The sequence below is a fragment of the Lepidochelys kempii genome, chromosome 2, assembly GCF_965140285.1.
Source record: "Lepidochelys kempii isolate rLepKem1 chromosome 2, rLepKem1.hap1, whole genome shotgun sequence".
NCBI classification, from domain to species: Eukaryota; Metazoa; Chordata; order Testudines; family Cheloniidae; genus Lepidochelys; species Lepidochelys kempii.
In genome coordinates this window covers 228,770,641-228,783,292 of record NC_136381.1, presented here as the reverse complement: position 1 = coordinate 228,783,292, position 12,652 = coordinate 228,770,641, and the positions used below count along the sequence as shown (strand labels likewise).

General features: G+C 42.6%; 2 protein-coding genes across 11 annotated transcripts in view; one reads left to right on the top strand and one right to left on the bottom strand.

The window, feature by feature from the left end:
• NMT2 (N-myristoyltransferase 2) overlaps nucleotides 1-5,407 on the top strand; it is a 53,653-nt gene extending 48,246 nt beyond the window's left edge. For all 3 annotated transcript variants that reach the window (XM_073334088.2, XM_073334090.2, XM_073334089.2), the window contains exons 11-12: nucleotides 1,152-1,289; nucleotides 1,475-5,407. In XM_073334088.2, the coding sequence (XP_073190189.1) occupies nucleotides 1,152-1,289; nucleotides 1,475-1,495 (159 nt within the window). In that variant the 3' untranslated portion in view covers nucleotides 1,496-5,407. The remainder of the gene's footprint in view (nucleotides 1-1,151; nucleotides 1,290-1,474) is intronic.
• The window catches only part of RPP38 (ribonuclease P/MRP subunit p38), a 34,155-nt gene extending 23,975 nt beyond the window's left edge, over nucleotides 1-10,180 (bottom strand). For 2 of the 8 annotated variants that reach the window (XR_012157572.2, XM_078851796.1), the window contains exons 1-4: nucleotides 9,958-10,179; nucleotides 8,702-8,784; nucleotides 7,793-7,906; nucleotides 5,952-6,699 (exon numbers count right to left, since the gene is read on the bottom strand). Coding sequence is in view for 7 of the 8 variants with exons in the window: in XM_078851796.1 (XP_078707922.1) it covers nucleotides 5,952-6,699; nucleotides 7,793-7,810 (766 nt within the window). In the remaining variant the exon portion in view is untranslated. Of the gene's footprint in view, nucleotides 1-5,634; nucleotides 6,700-7,792; nucleotides 7,907-8,701; nucleotides 8,785-9,957 lie in introns of those variants that run through there. The other 6 variants (XM_073334098.2, XM_078851793.1, XM_078851794.1 and 3 more) reach the window with 6 other exon arrangements.
• Nucleotides 10,181-12,652: the final 2,472 nt, after the last annotated feature.

Genomic DNA, 12,652 nt, shown 5'->3' with positions numbered 1-12,652 from the left:
GTGTGGACTGGTGGCAGTCCCTGGATGGAGGGGTTGAGGGCTGGGAGAAGATACTGGTGGGGGAGTCTCTGGGTGGAGGACTGGATGCTGGAGGGGGCAGTCCCTGCGGTGCTGTTCTGCCCTGGACCAGGCACCCTGTCTCTGCAGGGCAGGCACGTGTGCCAGACCAGTGTTGGGGGGGGGGGGTCCTGGATGCTGGGGGGACAGTTCCAGGAGGGTTGAGTGATGGGGGTATTCCCTGGGTGGTGGGGCTGGGTGCCTGGAGGACAGTCCCTGGCTGGGGTGAGCACCCCACACCGGGCAGGGCTCCACAGCCATGCTCTCCAGGCACCAAGCCCAGCCACACCGCCAGCAGCAGCGTGTCATGTCATGCCACCCCTCCAATAAATTAATGGTAAGTTAATGTTTTGACTTATTTTGCTAATTTAAAATGCTCTTGGTAGACATTTGCCAGTATTGAAATGAAAGGTGCTAAATTGATTTGAATTGTATTGCTGTCATATAACAAATACTAAATCTTTTTTTTGGTAGCTGTATTGCAGCAGTTCTCAAACTCTGGGTCGGGACCCCAAAGTGGGTCACGACCCTGTTTTAATGGGGTCACCAGGGCTGGTGTTAAACTTGCTGGGTCCTGGGGCTGAAGCCGAAGCCTGAGCTTTGGCTTCCATTAAGCTTCAGCTTCCATTTAGCTTCACACCCACACAGGGCAGCAGGGTTTATGCTGTGGCCCCCCTGCCCAGGGCAGCAGGGCTTGAGGGGGGCTCAGGCGTCTGTCCCCCAGCTGGGGTCGTGTAGTAATTTTTGTTGTCAGAAGGGGGTCTCGATGCAAAGAAGTTTGAGAATCCCTGTTGTGGATGGGGCCCACGTAACACAGAGAGAGCTATATGCGGCCCACAGTGGTAAATAGGTTAAGAACCACTGTTCTAGAGATATAACCTTCAGTCTAAATTCCTCTGTGTGATATGCAGACAGAATTACTTCCTATTGGAAAAATCTTCTATTCTGCATGCATATCAGAATGCAGGATCAGATCTAATGTCTATTTAGTGAAAATTGTTAGACTCTTGGACACATTTATACCCATTATGTGTATATATAAAGTATCATTTGAAAATCAAAATAAAATTTCAAAAACGTTTTGATATTTCCAGAAAGGATTTGATGTGTTCAATGCACTAGACTTGATGGAAAACAAAACATTCCTGGAAAAACTCAAGTTTGGGATAGGAGATGGGAACTTGCAGTATTATTTGTACAACTGGCGGTGTCCTGGTATGGAATCCGAAAAGGTAAGAGAAAAAAGAGCTTCTGTGCACACTTAACAATAAAAATAAATTAACTTAAGAATGTCAAAACAGACAAAACTTTTAAATATTTGTTTTAAATTGAACATCTAAGATTCATAATTAAGTTCAAAAAGCCAGTATTTGTTGCTATAGTTGCATTAACTAGTGCATTTTGCCCCTTCCTTTAGGTTGGTCTTGTATTACAATAAGGAGTACCCTTGTGTTTCTAGAACTCTGAAGTTGTCATTTGGATTGATTTAATCTACATAACCGTTCTTGGAACAGTATTGTTCAAGAGGAGTACAAGCACAACGTCGGTGAAATTGAAATAATCCATCAAACCTAAAATAATGAAGAAATCCATATCTGACCTTTTACACATTTTCAGAGGGAATGGAAAAAGTTCATGAAACTTTTATTGTCCATAAAAAGAATAAAAGCACATTCATTTAATTTTCAAAGCTTAGCTCGCACCTTGATAAAAAGAAGGTATTTTTTCCACTCTGTAGAAAAGACTGTTTTGTACAAACTGAACTGCAGTGGTGGATTAGGGTACGAAAATCTTGCTATTATGTGAATGAACTGCTGCATTTCTATTTATTAAGTGGTGGTGTATGTTTGTCAGTGTAACAGAATGAAGGATCCAAACGGAGTATCTTTGCTTATAAAATTCACATGGATGTCATCATTTGGGGTAAAATAATGGAGTTATGATACATTTGTAGCTAATATGAAAGTCTTCGATGTTTTTGTAACTGGCGCAGTATGAAAATGTGCTGGTTTGACTAGTGCATTTGTTTCTCCATAAGCAACGCTGCCAAATCAATAAAAATACAGATTTGTACTTTGATCTTCAATAGATCAGTGGATTGATTCAGTAGTATTGCACTGTTCAGTGCAGATACCTATGTTGCCAGAATGATTATAAAATTACTGTACTTAATTTACAGTTGTGGCACAAAACCTTAGTTTTTCTGCAGTAGATCAACATCAGCCTGTGTGTAAAACTAAGAATTTTGGTAATGCTATCAAAATATTTATAATTTTGAATGTTTTCAATGCTTCTGCAAAATTGCACATATTCCTTTGTTTACTTTGAAGTCTGTAATTCTAACGAAAAGTATCTTGTGTAAATAAGTATTCATAAATTGTTACTGGTAGTGTTTTTATCCTGAATTTTGAACAATAGGTTTCACTGTACATAGTGCCAGTAATCGAGAGAGATACATGCTTCTCCTTCTCCCCTGGAAAGACTATGTACTGGCCTTAACTTAAATGCAACAACCTGATTTTTATTTCCTCATGAATGCTCTGCAACCAGAAGCATTTGGTATACACTCCATAATGCCATACTCACAGCTTAAACTGTGACGGCAGTTCTTAAGAGTTTAGGTATGCTACAGTCACATGAGCAGCAAAATCTACAGTTCTAGCTGAAAGTGCCAAATACCGGTGAAGGTTACATGCTGTGCAGGTATTTTGGACATTACTTGAATATTTGGTGAAATATTTATGGATAAACTTGGCTTTAACACCCCCATAATTCTAAATGTGAGATCAAATTTTGCTCAACATTAGGAGCTGTCTGAAATTAGCCATGTAGATAGAGATATTTAGTTGTACCTCTTTATCACTGGACTTAACATGTCTTGTAAGGCAGCTTATTTCACAAAAGTCATTCTTTTATAATGGAAGGGGACTCTACCCCATATGTACAGGGCTAACAGGCTCTCAGGCTTTGTCTAAACTGTGACTTAAAGGTATATTGCTAGCTAAATGTGTTCTAACCCATACTAATACACAGTTACTCGAGTGTGCACAGTGCAGTCTGCTTCAATATGTGCTCAAGTTAAAGCACACTGCCCTTGTCTACATTAGACTTTGAAAGGTACTACATTCCAACACCCCATAGTTAGCTTCCAATTATCTACAGTAGAATTTTATTGGCCACTTATGTTGTTAAAGCTAAAATAGTTTGTAACTTAGAGTCAGTGAGGGCCTATTGCTGGCCTGAAGAACACAAGGCTGTCTACACAGGCACATCCCGGAAAGTTGACAAATCAACTTAACCTTGCATTGATGTGCATAAGTTAAAGCCTATTAATCACTCACATAGATGCTCTCATGCAAGAATAAAGCAGCCTTAATCCGCTAGTTTAATTCTCTGCTAAAGATTGAGGATTAAACCAGTGGTTCCTGAACTTATTAATGTGAGCCACAAACTGCATTTTGTCTTTTTTTGGACCTACCATTGCCCTCAGCCCCAGCACTGCAACCCTATATCCCATCTAGGTCCAGAGGAGGTGAGGGGAGGGTTTGGAGAGTTGAGCTCACCCTGGACTCACCCCACAGTGGCAGTTCCTGTCCTGGGGGGATGGGGAGGGTTGGCCCCAGCTGTGAGCATTGCAATGTGGTGCATGAGGATGCAGCACCACTCAGGTTTGCATGCCCCCCAAGTTTGACAGAGGGATGGCCAGGCTAAATTTGAGTGAATGGGGTTGCAGTACCACTTTGGTAGGCAAGCAAATTTGAGTGGCACTGCATCATGGCACACAGGGTTGCAATGCCACTCATGTTTGGCCCTTCTAATCCTCTATCATGATAGAGTAGCTGCACCGAACTTGAGTGCCACTGTAACCACAAGGATCAAGTTGCAACACCCAGCATGGGGAACTGGACCAAGTCCCACAGGACAAGAGCTGGGCAGGTTTTCCCTCCAACACCCCTACCATATTGGGGCCTCCCATCTGCACCAAACTGGGAAAAGTGTATATTAGCCTAAATCTGGGCTCAGCAATGGGTTATTCTGACCCTGGACACGGCAACCCACTGCTTGGGAAACACGGTCTTAAACTACAAGGCCATTTTATTCCTGAATGAGAACAGCTATTGGGGGAAGGGTGGTAATGTGCTTTAATATAGTTGATTCACCTTAACTTTCCTGAGTGACAAGCCCCAAGAACACACATAGCAAGGCTAAAAATTAGTATCTGCCTTTCTTTTTTTCTCCCAGACAGGGGCCTGTGGGCATTTTGCTATTAGAAGCCTCTGCTACATTTAAGCTTCCGATAGCCTCATTACAATGGAATCACTGCTTTTGACCTTTTTAATTTGTTCCCTTAACTTGTACATGAGTGGAGGGTGAAGCGGAATCCAGAATACAGGTAGCCTAGATAATCTTTGACCTGGAACATGGAAGTTTCTCCCCTATTTAAAAAAAAATAAACACAGGCTCACTTAAAGAAAGAGGTTTTTGCTAGCTTTCTTCCTGAAGGAGAAGAGTAGCTTTTGAGTAAAATGTGAGCTCTAAGTAAACTACATTTTGTTGAGATTAGTTACACACTTTTTTTTATTGGAGTCTGAGCTGCTTCACTGTTCCCTGCTTCTAAACATCCTTACACAATTTCCTGCAAAATATCTGGTGTGCGCACTTACTAATTTTACTGTTTACTGTGGCAGTTTCTTAAAGTGCATTTCCCTTCAAGAGTTAAGTATCATACCATTTTCAGCTACTTGGAATTATTACTTTACCGTCAGGCTTGACAAAGCCCTGGCTGGGATGATTTAGTTGGGATTAGTCCTGCTTTGAGCAGGGGGTTGGACTAGATGACCTCCTGAAGTCCCTTCCAAACCTGATATTCTATGATTGTATGATTACAATTCTTACCTGCCATTTTACATACAATAGTACATAAAATATATCTGAAGTTAATGGAAATAGTTTCTAAACTCTCCCTTTATGAAATAGTTTTGACACTTAACTTCGACTTTGTATTATGTGGATTGTGTGAGAGAATGTCACGGTTTGCATACAGCAGTCTTTTTTTTAAATGCATTTTTCCTGCAACAGAAGTATTTAATTATTCATGATGATGATCAAGACTAATGTTTTCCTTTAGCATATCAGAGACCAAATATATCTGGAAACCAGTTTAGCTTGCATCTCTTGACCAAAACCAACCTCGTAGAGCAGAGTATTGACATTCAAAAACAGAGCCTGTGTGTGTGCCTACCAGTTACAGATGTTTGCTTGAAACATCTTATAGACGACCAGCTTTTAAAAAACAAAGTTTATACCAGCATGGACACTTGTTTGAATAAACTTTCAATTTTGATATTCATTTGTTTGAATAGTTACATTTAATTTTAGAGTTTTGTTCTAAGTATATTGATTCCCTAAAAACAAAAGAATTTGCTTGATGCTTTTCATTAATAGCAGGTGCACATTCTAGAACTATACCACATACCTTTAAGCCCAGGCTCTCTAAACACTAATTAAGCACATCTTAGGAAAGTGACAGGTTTCAGAGTAACAGCCGCGTTAGTCTGTGGTTACACTTACGCACACTTTTATAGATTGCATGCTTTAATGTCAGAATAAAATAAATCTGAGTTCATCTTCTGTTGGTCAATTGACTTTACATGTGAAGCCATGACATTTAAAAGCATCTAACTTAGTTACATCGGGCAGTTTCCAATACTGCATAATAATCACTTTACTCCACTGTAAAGACCTGTACTAAACTAAGTTATTTTGAAGCAACTTTTTTCTTTTTGGGAGTTTCCGTATCTTATTTGGATTTGGAACAAGCTTTTTAATTCTGAGAGCTTGTAAAGTTACATTTGAAGAATCCAACTTATTGCTTTCAGTACATTTCCACTTACGGCTTTGGGAGAACTCCTCCACTGAGGTCTCCATAAGCTCGGTATCTTGAATTTCCAAAGGATTAGTATATGCCTCCGCCATAGGTTGCTCACTTCTATGGTGAATCCAGGGCACATCCAACCTAGGTATCCGTGGAATTATAGCTTCTACTACTTCAGTAAAAGTATCAGATTTCTTTTTAAAACCCAGTGCTAGAACAGATGTTAAGCCAAGCATAGGTGCTATGCTTTCACTAAGACGTGGAACCTGGCCAGCTGGGACTGCTCGACTGGCACTGAGCTGAATAAGGTGCATGGTGATCATAGTAGGTTTTGCAGATTTACACACCAGCACTAGAAGTAGTTCATTTTTTTCCAAAGATCTAGTAACCTCATTAATTCCAATAGCAAGCTGATTTCTGATGTTTAAGTCAGTCCATCCTTGTTCTTGTTGAATATGGTCTGTTTCCTTCTCCTGTGGAAGTACACTACAATCACTAGCATCACATTTTTCTTTAATTTGCCTTTTTGCAATAGAACGCTTTTTCCTCCTTCGAGTCTCAATCTTTTTAAGTCCAATATGTTTAATCCTTTCTTCCAAGGTCTGGAGTATAAAGTGCATATCATCTCCTTCTAGGGTATTCCACTTGATATCATATGGGTTATTTAAAGATGTTTTTACAGTAATTTTCCTTGCTTTACGGACTGATCCACCTCTGGCCTGAGTAACTGACATCTTGATGCTTTTCTCTGTGTTTTGACACTTCAGCTATGAATCAGAGAAAAGAGGAAACTACTAGTTAATATTTTAAAGATACCCAAAGTGAACAGTCTTTAAAAAGTGCCTCTCTTGGGCGTGCAAGTCAAACTCTTTCTATTGCAACAGATCTGTGTTTCTCAGTACTTTTCCTAATGTTTTAAGAGATTTAGAGCCTGTTTCACACCAGCGCAGTACCACTTTTAAAAAAATCTTTACAAAAAGTACATTCAGGAATCACCAATGAAATTAATAGGCAGCAGCTTTAAAACAAAAGGAAGTACTTTTTCCACAACACAGAGTCAACCTGTGAACTCATTGCCAGGGGATGCTGTGAAGATCAAAATCATAACTGGGTTCAAAAAAAAAACAAGATTGTCAGGGATGCAACTCCATGCTTTAAGTGTTCCAAGTCTCTGATTGCCAGAAGCTGTTCTATTCATTGCCTCTGAAGCACCTGGCATTGGCTGCTGTCGGAAGACAGGATACTGGGCTAGATGGATTAGTCTGACCCAGTGTGGCTGTTCTTATGTAGTATCAGACTTCAGTAATTACTTGGCACCATAGCACCTGCTCCATTCATTAATGAAAAAGCAACAAGTCAAGACTTGTGCCAAAAGTGATGCATCTGAAACTGCACAGAGGCTGCTAGAGGCTCTACAGATTGAAAAACTAAGTCAAAGCAAACTGCTGAAGTTGTAAGAAACAAATACATTTAATTTTTACTGCTGCACATCTCTATTTTGGAAACACTATCAAGAGAACAATGCTCTGAACCTATAGTATCTCAACTGTAGCAAATTATTTTATATTCTTGAATTCATGAAGTATCTTTACTTTGATTAGCAGTCCTCAATCTTTCCCCTTTTGTGATGTAATTCACATTAGCAGGTGTTCTTGTTTATTGGCGTTTAGAAGATATAATTTTTTAAAACTAATTAAGTTGTAAGATGTAAGATAAAAGGAGCAACCTAAAGGCTGAAGCAACTACAAAACAGAAAGGTAAGTATATGCTACTGCTGGAGAGGCTGAATGTGTTTCCCAAGGGCAGAGCCTAAGACGAGAAATGGCAGCCTATGATGGAGTGGGGCAAAATGAGAATTACCTTTTGGATTTTCTTCATCTGAAGACTTTGAATGAGGGACCTTATGGCATATGCATACCCTTCATACTGGACAGAGACCAAGAAAGAAGACAACAGTAGTATAGTTCACAAAAACTAGTAGGACAGAAAAGAGAGATTAGCCAGGCTCAGATCTCATTGTGTGGAAGGGGTTTTGCTCCATGAGATTTGATTTCTCTTCTCTCCTTCCCAAATAATCAGATTAAGGGAGAGGGATAGTAAAAGTAAATTTCCTATGGGTTCTCTACATTGTGTGTACTTTGTACCACAATTTTATGTAATACAGGTGCATTGTTTTTGTTCAGGTCTCATTTAATATTGGGCCCCTGATCCTAAGATCATCCTAGATGTTATAAAGATGAATATTTTAAAAGCGAGTACATAAATGGGGCTTAAAAATACACTTGTGAGCGGGAAGCCTTTCCTGGGGAATGTGCGGGTTATGGCTTCAATTTTTGTAGAATTGTTTAAAATAAGTTTTCAGCCCTTATGCATGCAAATGTAATATCACAAACATGAACCACGTATAACATGTGCTGAAAGACACCTTCAACACTTCTGCTGTTAGGTAAAGCTATAAGCAACAGCAATAGAATGAAATTAGCAAGTATCTAGTTAGTTTTGCAAGATCTTTCTAAGAAACTTGTTGACAACAGTGACGCTGTGAGTAATGATGCATTTTCACGTTTGCTGCCCTGGAAAGATCTGAGCAGAAGAGGCAGACACTGAAATTATTCACTGGATAAGGTGATCAAAAAAAAGGAAGATAGGATGACTGCCATAGCTAAAGGAGGAATATAGTGGTAATCACCAGGAGTAACAGACTAGGATTATATCCCTGGACTAATCTGGTGGAGACCCTCACGTATCACCTATAGCTTTTATATTTACCTCTGACTAGTAGGTTTAGTTGTCCAAACAGTAGATGTTCTGGTAAATATCTGAAGCCCTGTAGATACCTCAGAACATCAAACCTAAGAAATAATGGTAAACTGTGATTATGGACAAAATATCAACATTTAGCCTTGCTTATCTGCTCCCCATTGGACTAATGTTTAAAACCTGCCACTTCTCTATTCAGAAACGAAGACCAACATCCAACTCCAGTGACAGACCTGGAACCATGCAGCAGGTGGCCAATCCCAACCCATCTTAACTTATCCCCACCTGACCCAGAACCTCCCCTCCGCCCGGCCACCTCCTGAGCCGCAATCCCTCTCCCCCAAACTCCCGCCCCCACCTGACCCAGAACCCCCCCACCCCCCAGCCACCTCCTGAGCCGCAATCCCTCTCCCCCAAACTCCCGCCCCCACCTGACCCAGAACTCCCCCTCCCCCCAGCCACCTCCTGAGCCGCAATCCCTCTCCCCCAAACTCCCGCCCCCACCTGACCCAGAACCCACCCCCCCCAGCCACCTCCTGAGCCGCAATCCCTCTCCCCCAAACTCCCGCCCCCACCTGAGCCAGAACCCCCCCCCCGGCCACCCTCTGAGCCGCAATCCCTCTCCCCCAAACTCCCGCCCCCACCTGACCCAGAACCCCCCCACCCCCCACCTGAGCCGCAATTCCTCTCCCCCAAACTCCCGCCCCCACCTGACCCAGAACTCCCCCTCCCCCCAGCCACCTTCTGAGCCGCAATCCCTCTCCCCCAAACTCCCGCCCCCACCTGACCCAGAACCCCCCCACCCCCCAGCCACCTCCTGAGCCGCAATCCCTCTCCCCCAAACTCCCGCCCCCACCTGACCCAGAACCCCCACCCCCGGCCACCTTCTGAGCCGCAATCCCTCTCCCCCAAACTCCCGCCCCCACCTGACCCAGAACCCCCCCCCCGCCCACCTTCTGAGCCGCAATCCCTCTCCCCCAAACTCCCGCCCCCACCTGACCCAGAACTCCCCCTCCCCCCGGCCACCTTCTGAGCCGCAATCCCTCTCCCCCAAACTCCCGCCCCCACCTGACCCAGAACCCCCCCTCCCCCCAGCCACCTCCTGAGCCGCAATCCCTCTGCCCCAAACTCCCGCCCCCACCTGACCCAGAACCTCCCAAGCCCCCTCTAGCCCGCAGAGGGGCGGGAACCCTTTACCCCCCCCGTCATGACCCAGAACTGCACCCCAACTCCTCCTCCCGCCTCGCACCGGGCCCTCTCCTCACCCTCGGACCAAACCGCCGGCCCCAGTCACGTGCCTCAACCGCTGCCTGATCCAGCCTCCGAGGGCCCCGCCGCCTCTGGCCGACACCGCGCCGCGGGCAGGCCGGGCCTCTCGGCAGGGACAACGCCGCGAGACTCGCCCCCTCCCACCAGGCCACGGCGCGCCCGGCTGCCGGCGCTGAGAGCCTCGCAGGCCGCGGTGCGCCCGCAACGTGCCGCCGGGGGGCGCTGCAAGAGCGGCCGGGCCCCGGTAGGCCTCGCCCTCTCGCTCCGCTTTTCGGCGCGTCTCAAGCGCGTGTCACGTCTTCCGGGCCCGGGGTACCCGTGGCAGCCTCCGGGCCCGGAGTAGCGACGTCTGAGGGGCGGGGGTGTCACGATTTGCTGCCCCTGGACCTTTCGCATCTTCTGCTCCAGGTCTTCCAGGGGCTAGCGATTTGCCGGTGGGGCTGTGCTGTGAGCCCTCTGCTTTTTGATAGCTCGTGGTGTACGCTGTATGCCCCTGGGCACCGATAGAGAGAGGTATTTTTAAACCTTTCAAACACTTTGCTATTTTAAGCTGGCGTATGAACAGAAACAGTTTGCTTTTTGTTCCGAGGTGTTTTCAAAAACAAGCATCTAAACGTATGTATAGATACAGAGTTATGAACCCCTTTTTGTCTGTACCGAAATGGACAGTAAAACTTAACGTCTCGATTACTCGTTTATATTCCAGCTGTGTTATTCCGGGAAAAACAAAAATATTTTTGAAAACCATAACACAATGTAAATTTTTTGTAAACTGTGCACACTTTTTGCACTTATGCTTTCTCCTCATCAGTTATTTTTTTCTTCATTTGTCCCATCTGGAATGCAGGGAATATGTGCCCACCTCTTAAAAGTAACAGATGAGAAAATGAAATCACAGAATTAATAATGCTACACATAATTTTTATTCACTGATAAAGTGCTATTCCTTCCACATTAAGCATTACCTAAGATTTGACTATCAGCATTGGTGAAAATGTTTTCTGCTGTGGAATTATTACAAGAATCCTGATCCTTAGGCAGGTTATTGCATTGGATCTGTATTCAACTGGCTAGATGTTGGGCTGTGACTTCAGTTCTTTTTACTACACACAAGCATATTCTGCTTGCTTATCTGCTCCAACATATGGTGTGTGGTTCTGATACAATTCTGTGTTTCATGCCGTCATGCAATCTTCACTTTTTTGCACAAGTGACAAAGTTGCAGTATATGCAGTACTCTTCCGCGCTCTCTGAAAAATCAATATAATGTACTCAAATGAGGATTACGCTATGACCAAATCTCTAAACAGAAATCTTGATTTATTACTGTCAATTATTTCAGTTCAGTTACTGGTTTGTAAATGTTTTTTCTTTCTGTGGGTCATATTTTAAATTATACTGGGTACTGTAGACTATGTTTCTCAAACTTTTACTTTACTGCTGCTGGATATAAAGATATCTAATTTCATCTCATTACGTTATTAATAGCACCCATTCACCCCACTCACATATTTTTTATACTTAAAGACGTTATTCATACAGAAAGGAAAGGAGTACTTGTGGCACCTTAGAGACTAACCAATTTATTTGAGCATGAGCTTTCGTGAGCTACAGCTCACTTCATCGGATGCATACCGTGGAAACTGCAGAACCAAACCTGTGACATACCCCTCTGTAGGGGTATTAAGATAACTATCTATGATTTGTTATGTGGCATAATTCCACTCTTCCTGTTATCTTCACGTATACCTAATGAACCCATAGTATATGGGACAAAGTCATAGCGTCTTGTGTGGTTTCCACAGTACTGATGTCTTTATGCTGCAAATATGTTTCTGCAAACTGCTCTTCAGAAAACACATCATAATTACACATAAGTAACAAACGATAATGACAATTTGGTATTCAGTACCTTTAAGATGAGTGGTCTGCAATTGTGGCCATCAATTTGTCTCTTATGTTCAACAATTTTAGTTCTCCAACACTTTGCGGATTTTCCAGTTACTCGGGAGATGAAGGATATGAAATTTGTAAGGAGTACAGTAGCTGATTGTATAAATGGGTTTTTGCTTTTTCTTACAGTTTCTGAGCATGTTTAGTAATCCTTTCCTTCTCTATTTAATTAATGGTTGCAACGACTTAGTGCTCATATATATACACTTGGTTTGATATTATTGTCTCATTCTTCTGCTAGATATCACCTGATTTGCTGTCCTGTGTTGCTAATAACACCTTCTCACTCATGCTACATCTTGCTGTTTTGTGTCCACATTCTATGAAGTACTTAGCCATGCTCAAATCACACAAGTTCACTCAATGTCCATTAGTAAGTATAGTCAGTACAAGTACATGCTGTTTCCATTTTTCTTGGTAGCAATCAGGAATGTATTTGCCTCATTATTGTTACATCTATTGAATATAGTTTCACAGTAACACTACATGTAAACTGGAAAAATAAGTATCTAAAAAATCACCTCCAGTTCCTCAGGAATTTTCTTTCATATGTCATCTCACAACACAAGGGTCAATTATTAACAATTCTTTTGTATCCATCAATGCTATCTGCAAGAGTAAATATATATACAAATATTATTGGTAATATGATGATTTCAACAATTTTATATGATTTCTCAAAACATTCCCTTAATTTGTAATGTCTCACTAACACAAGAGAAAAGCATATTGTGAATT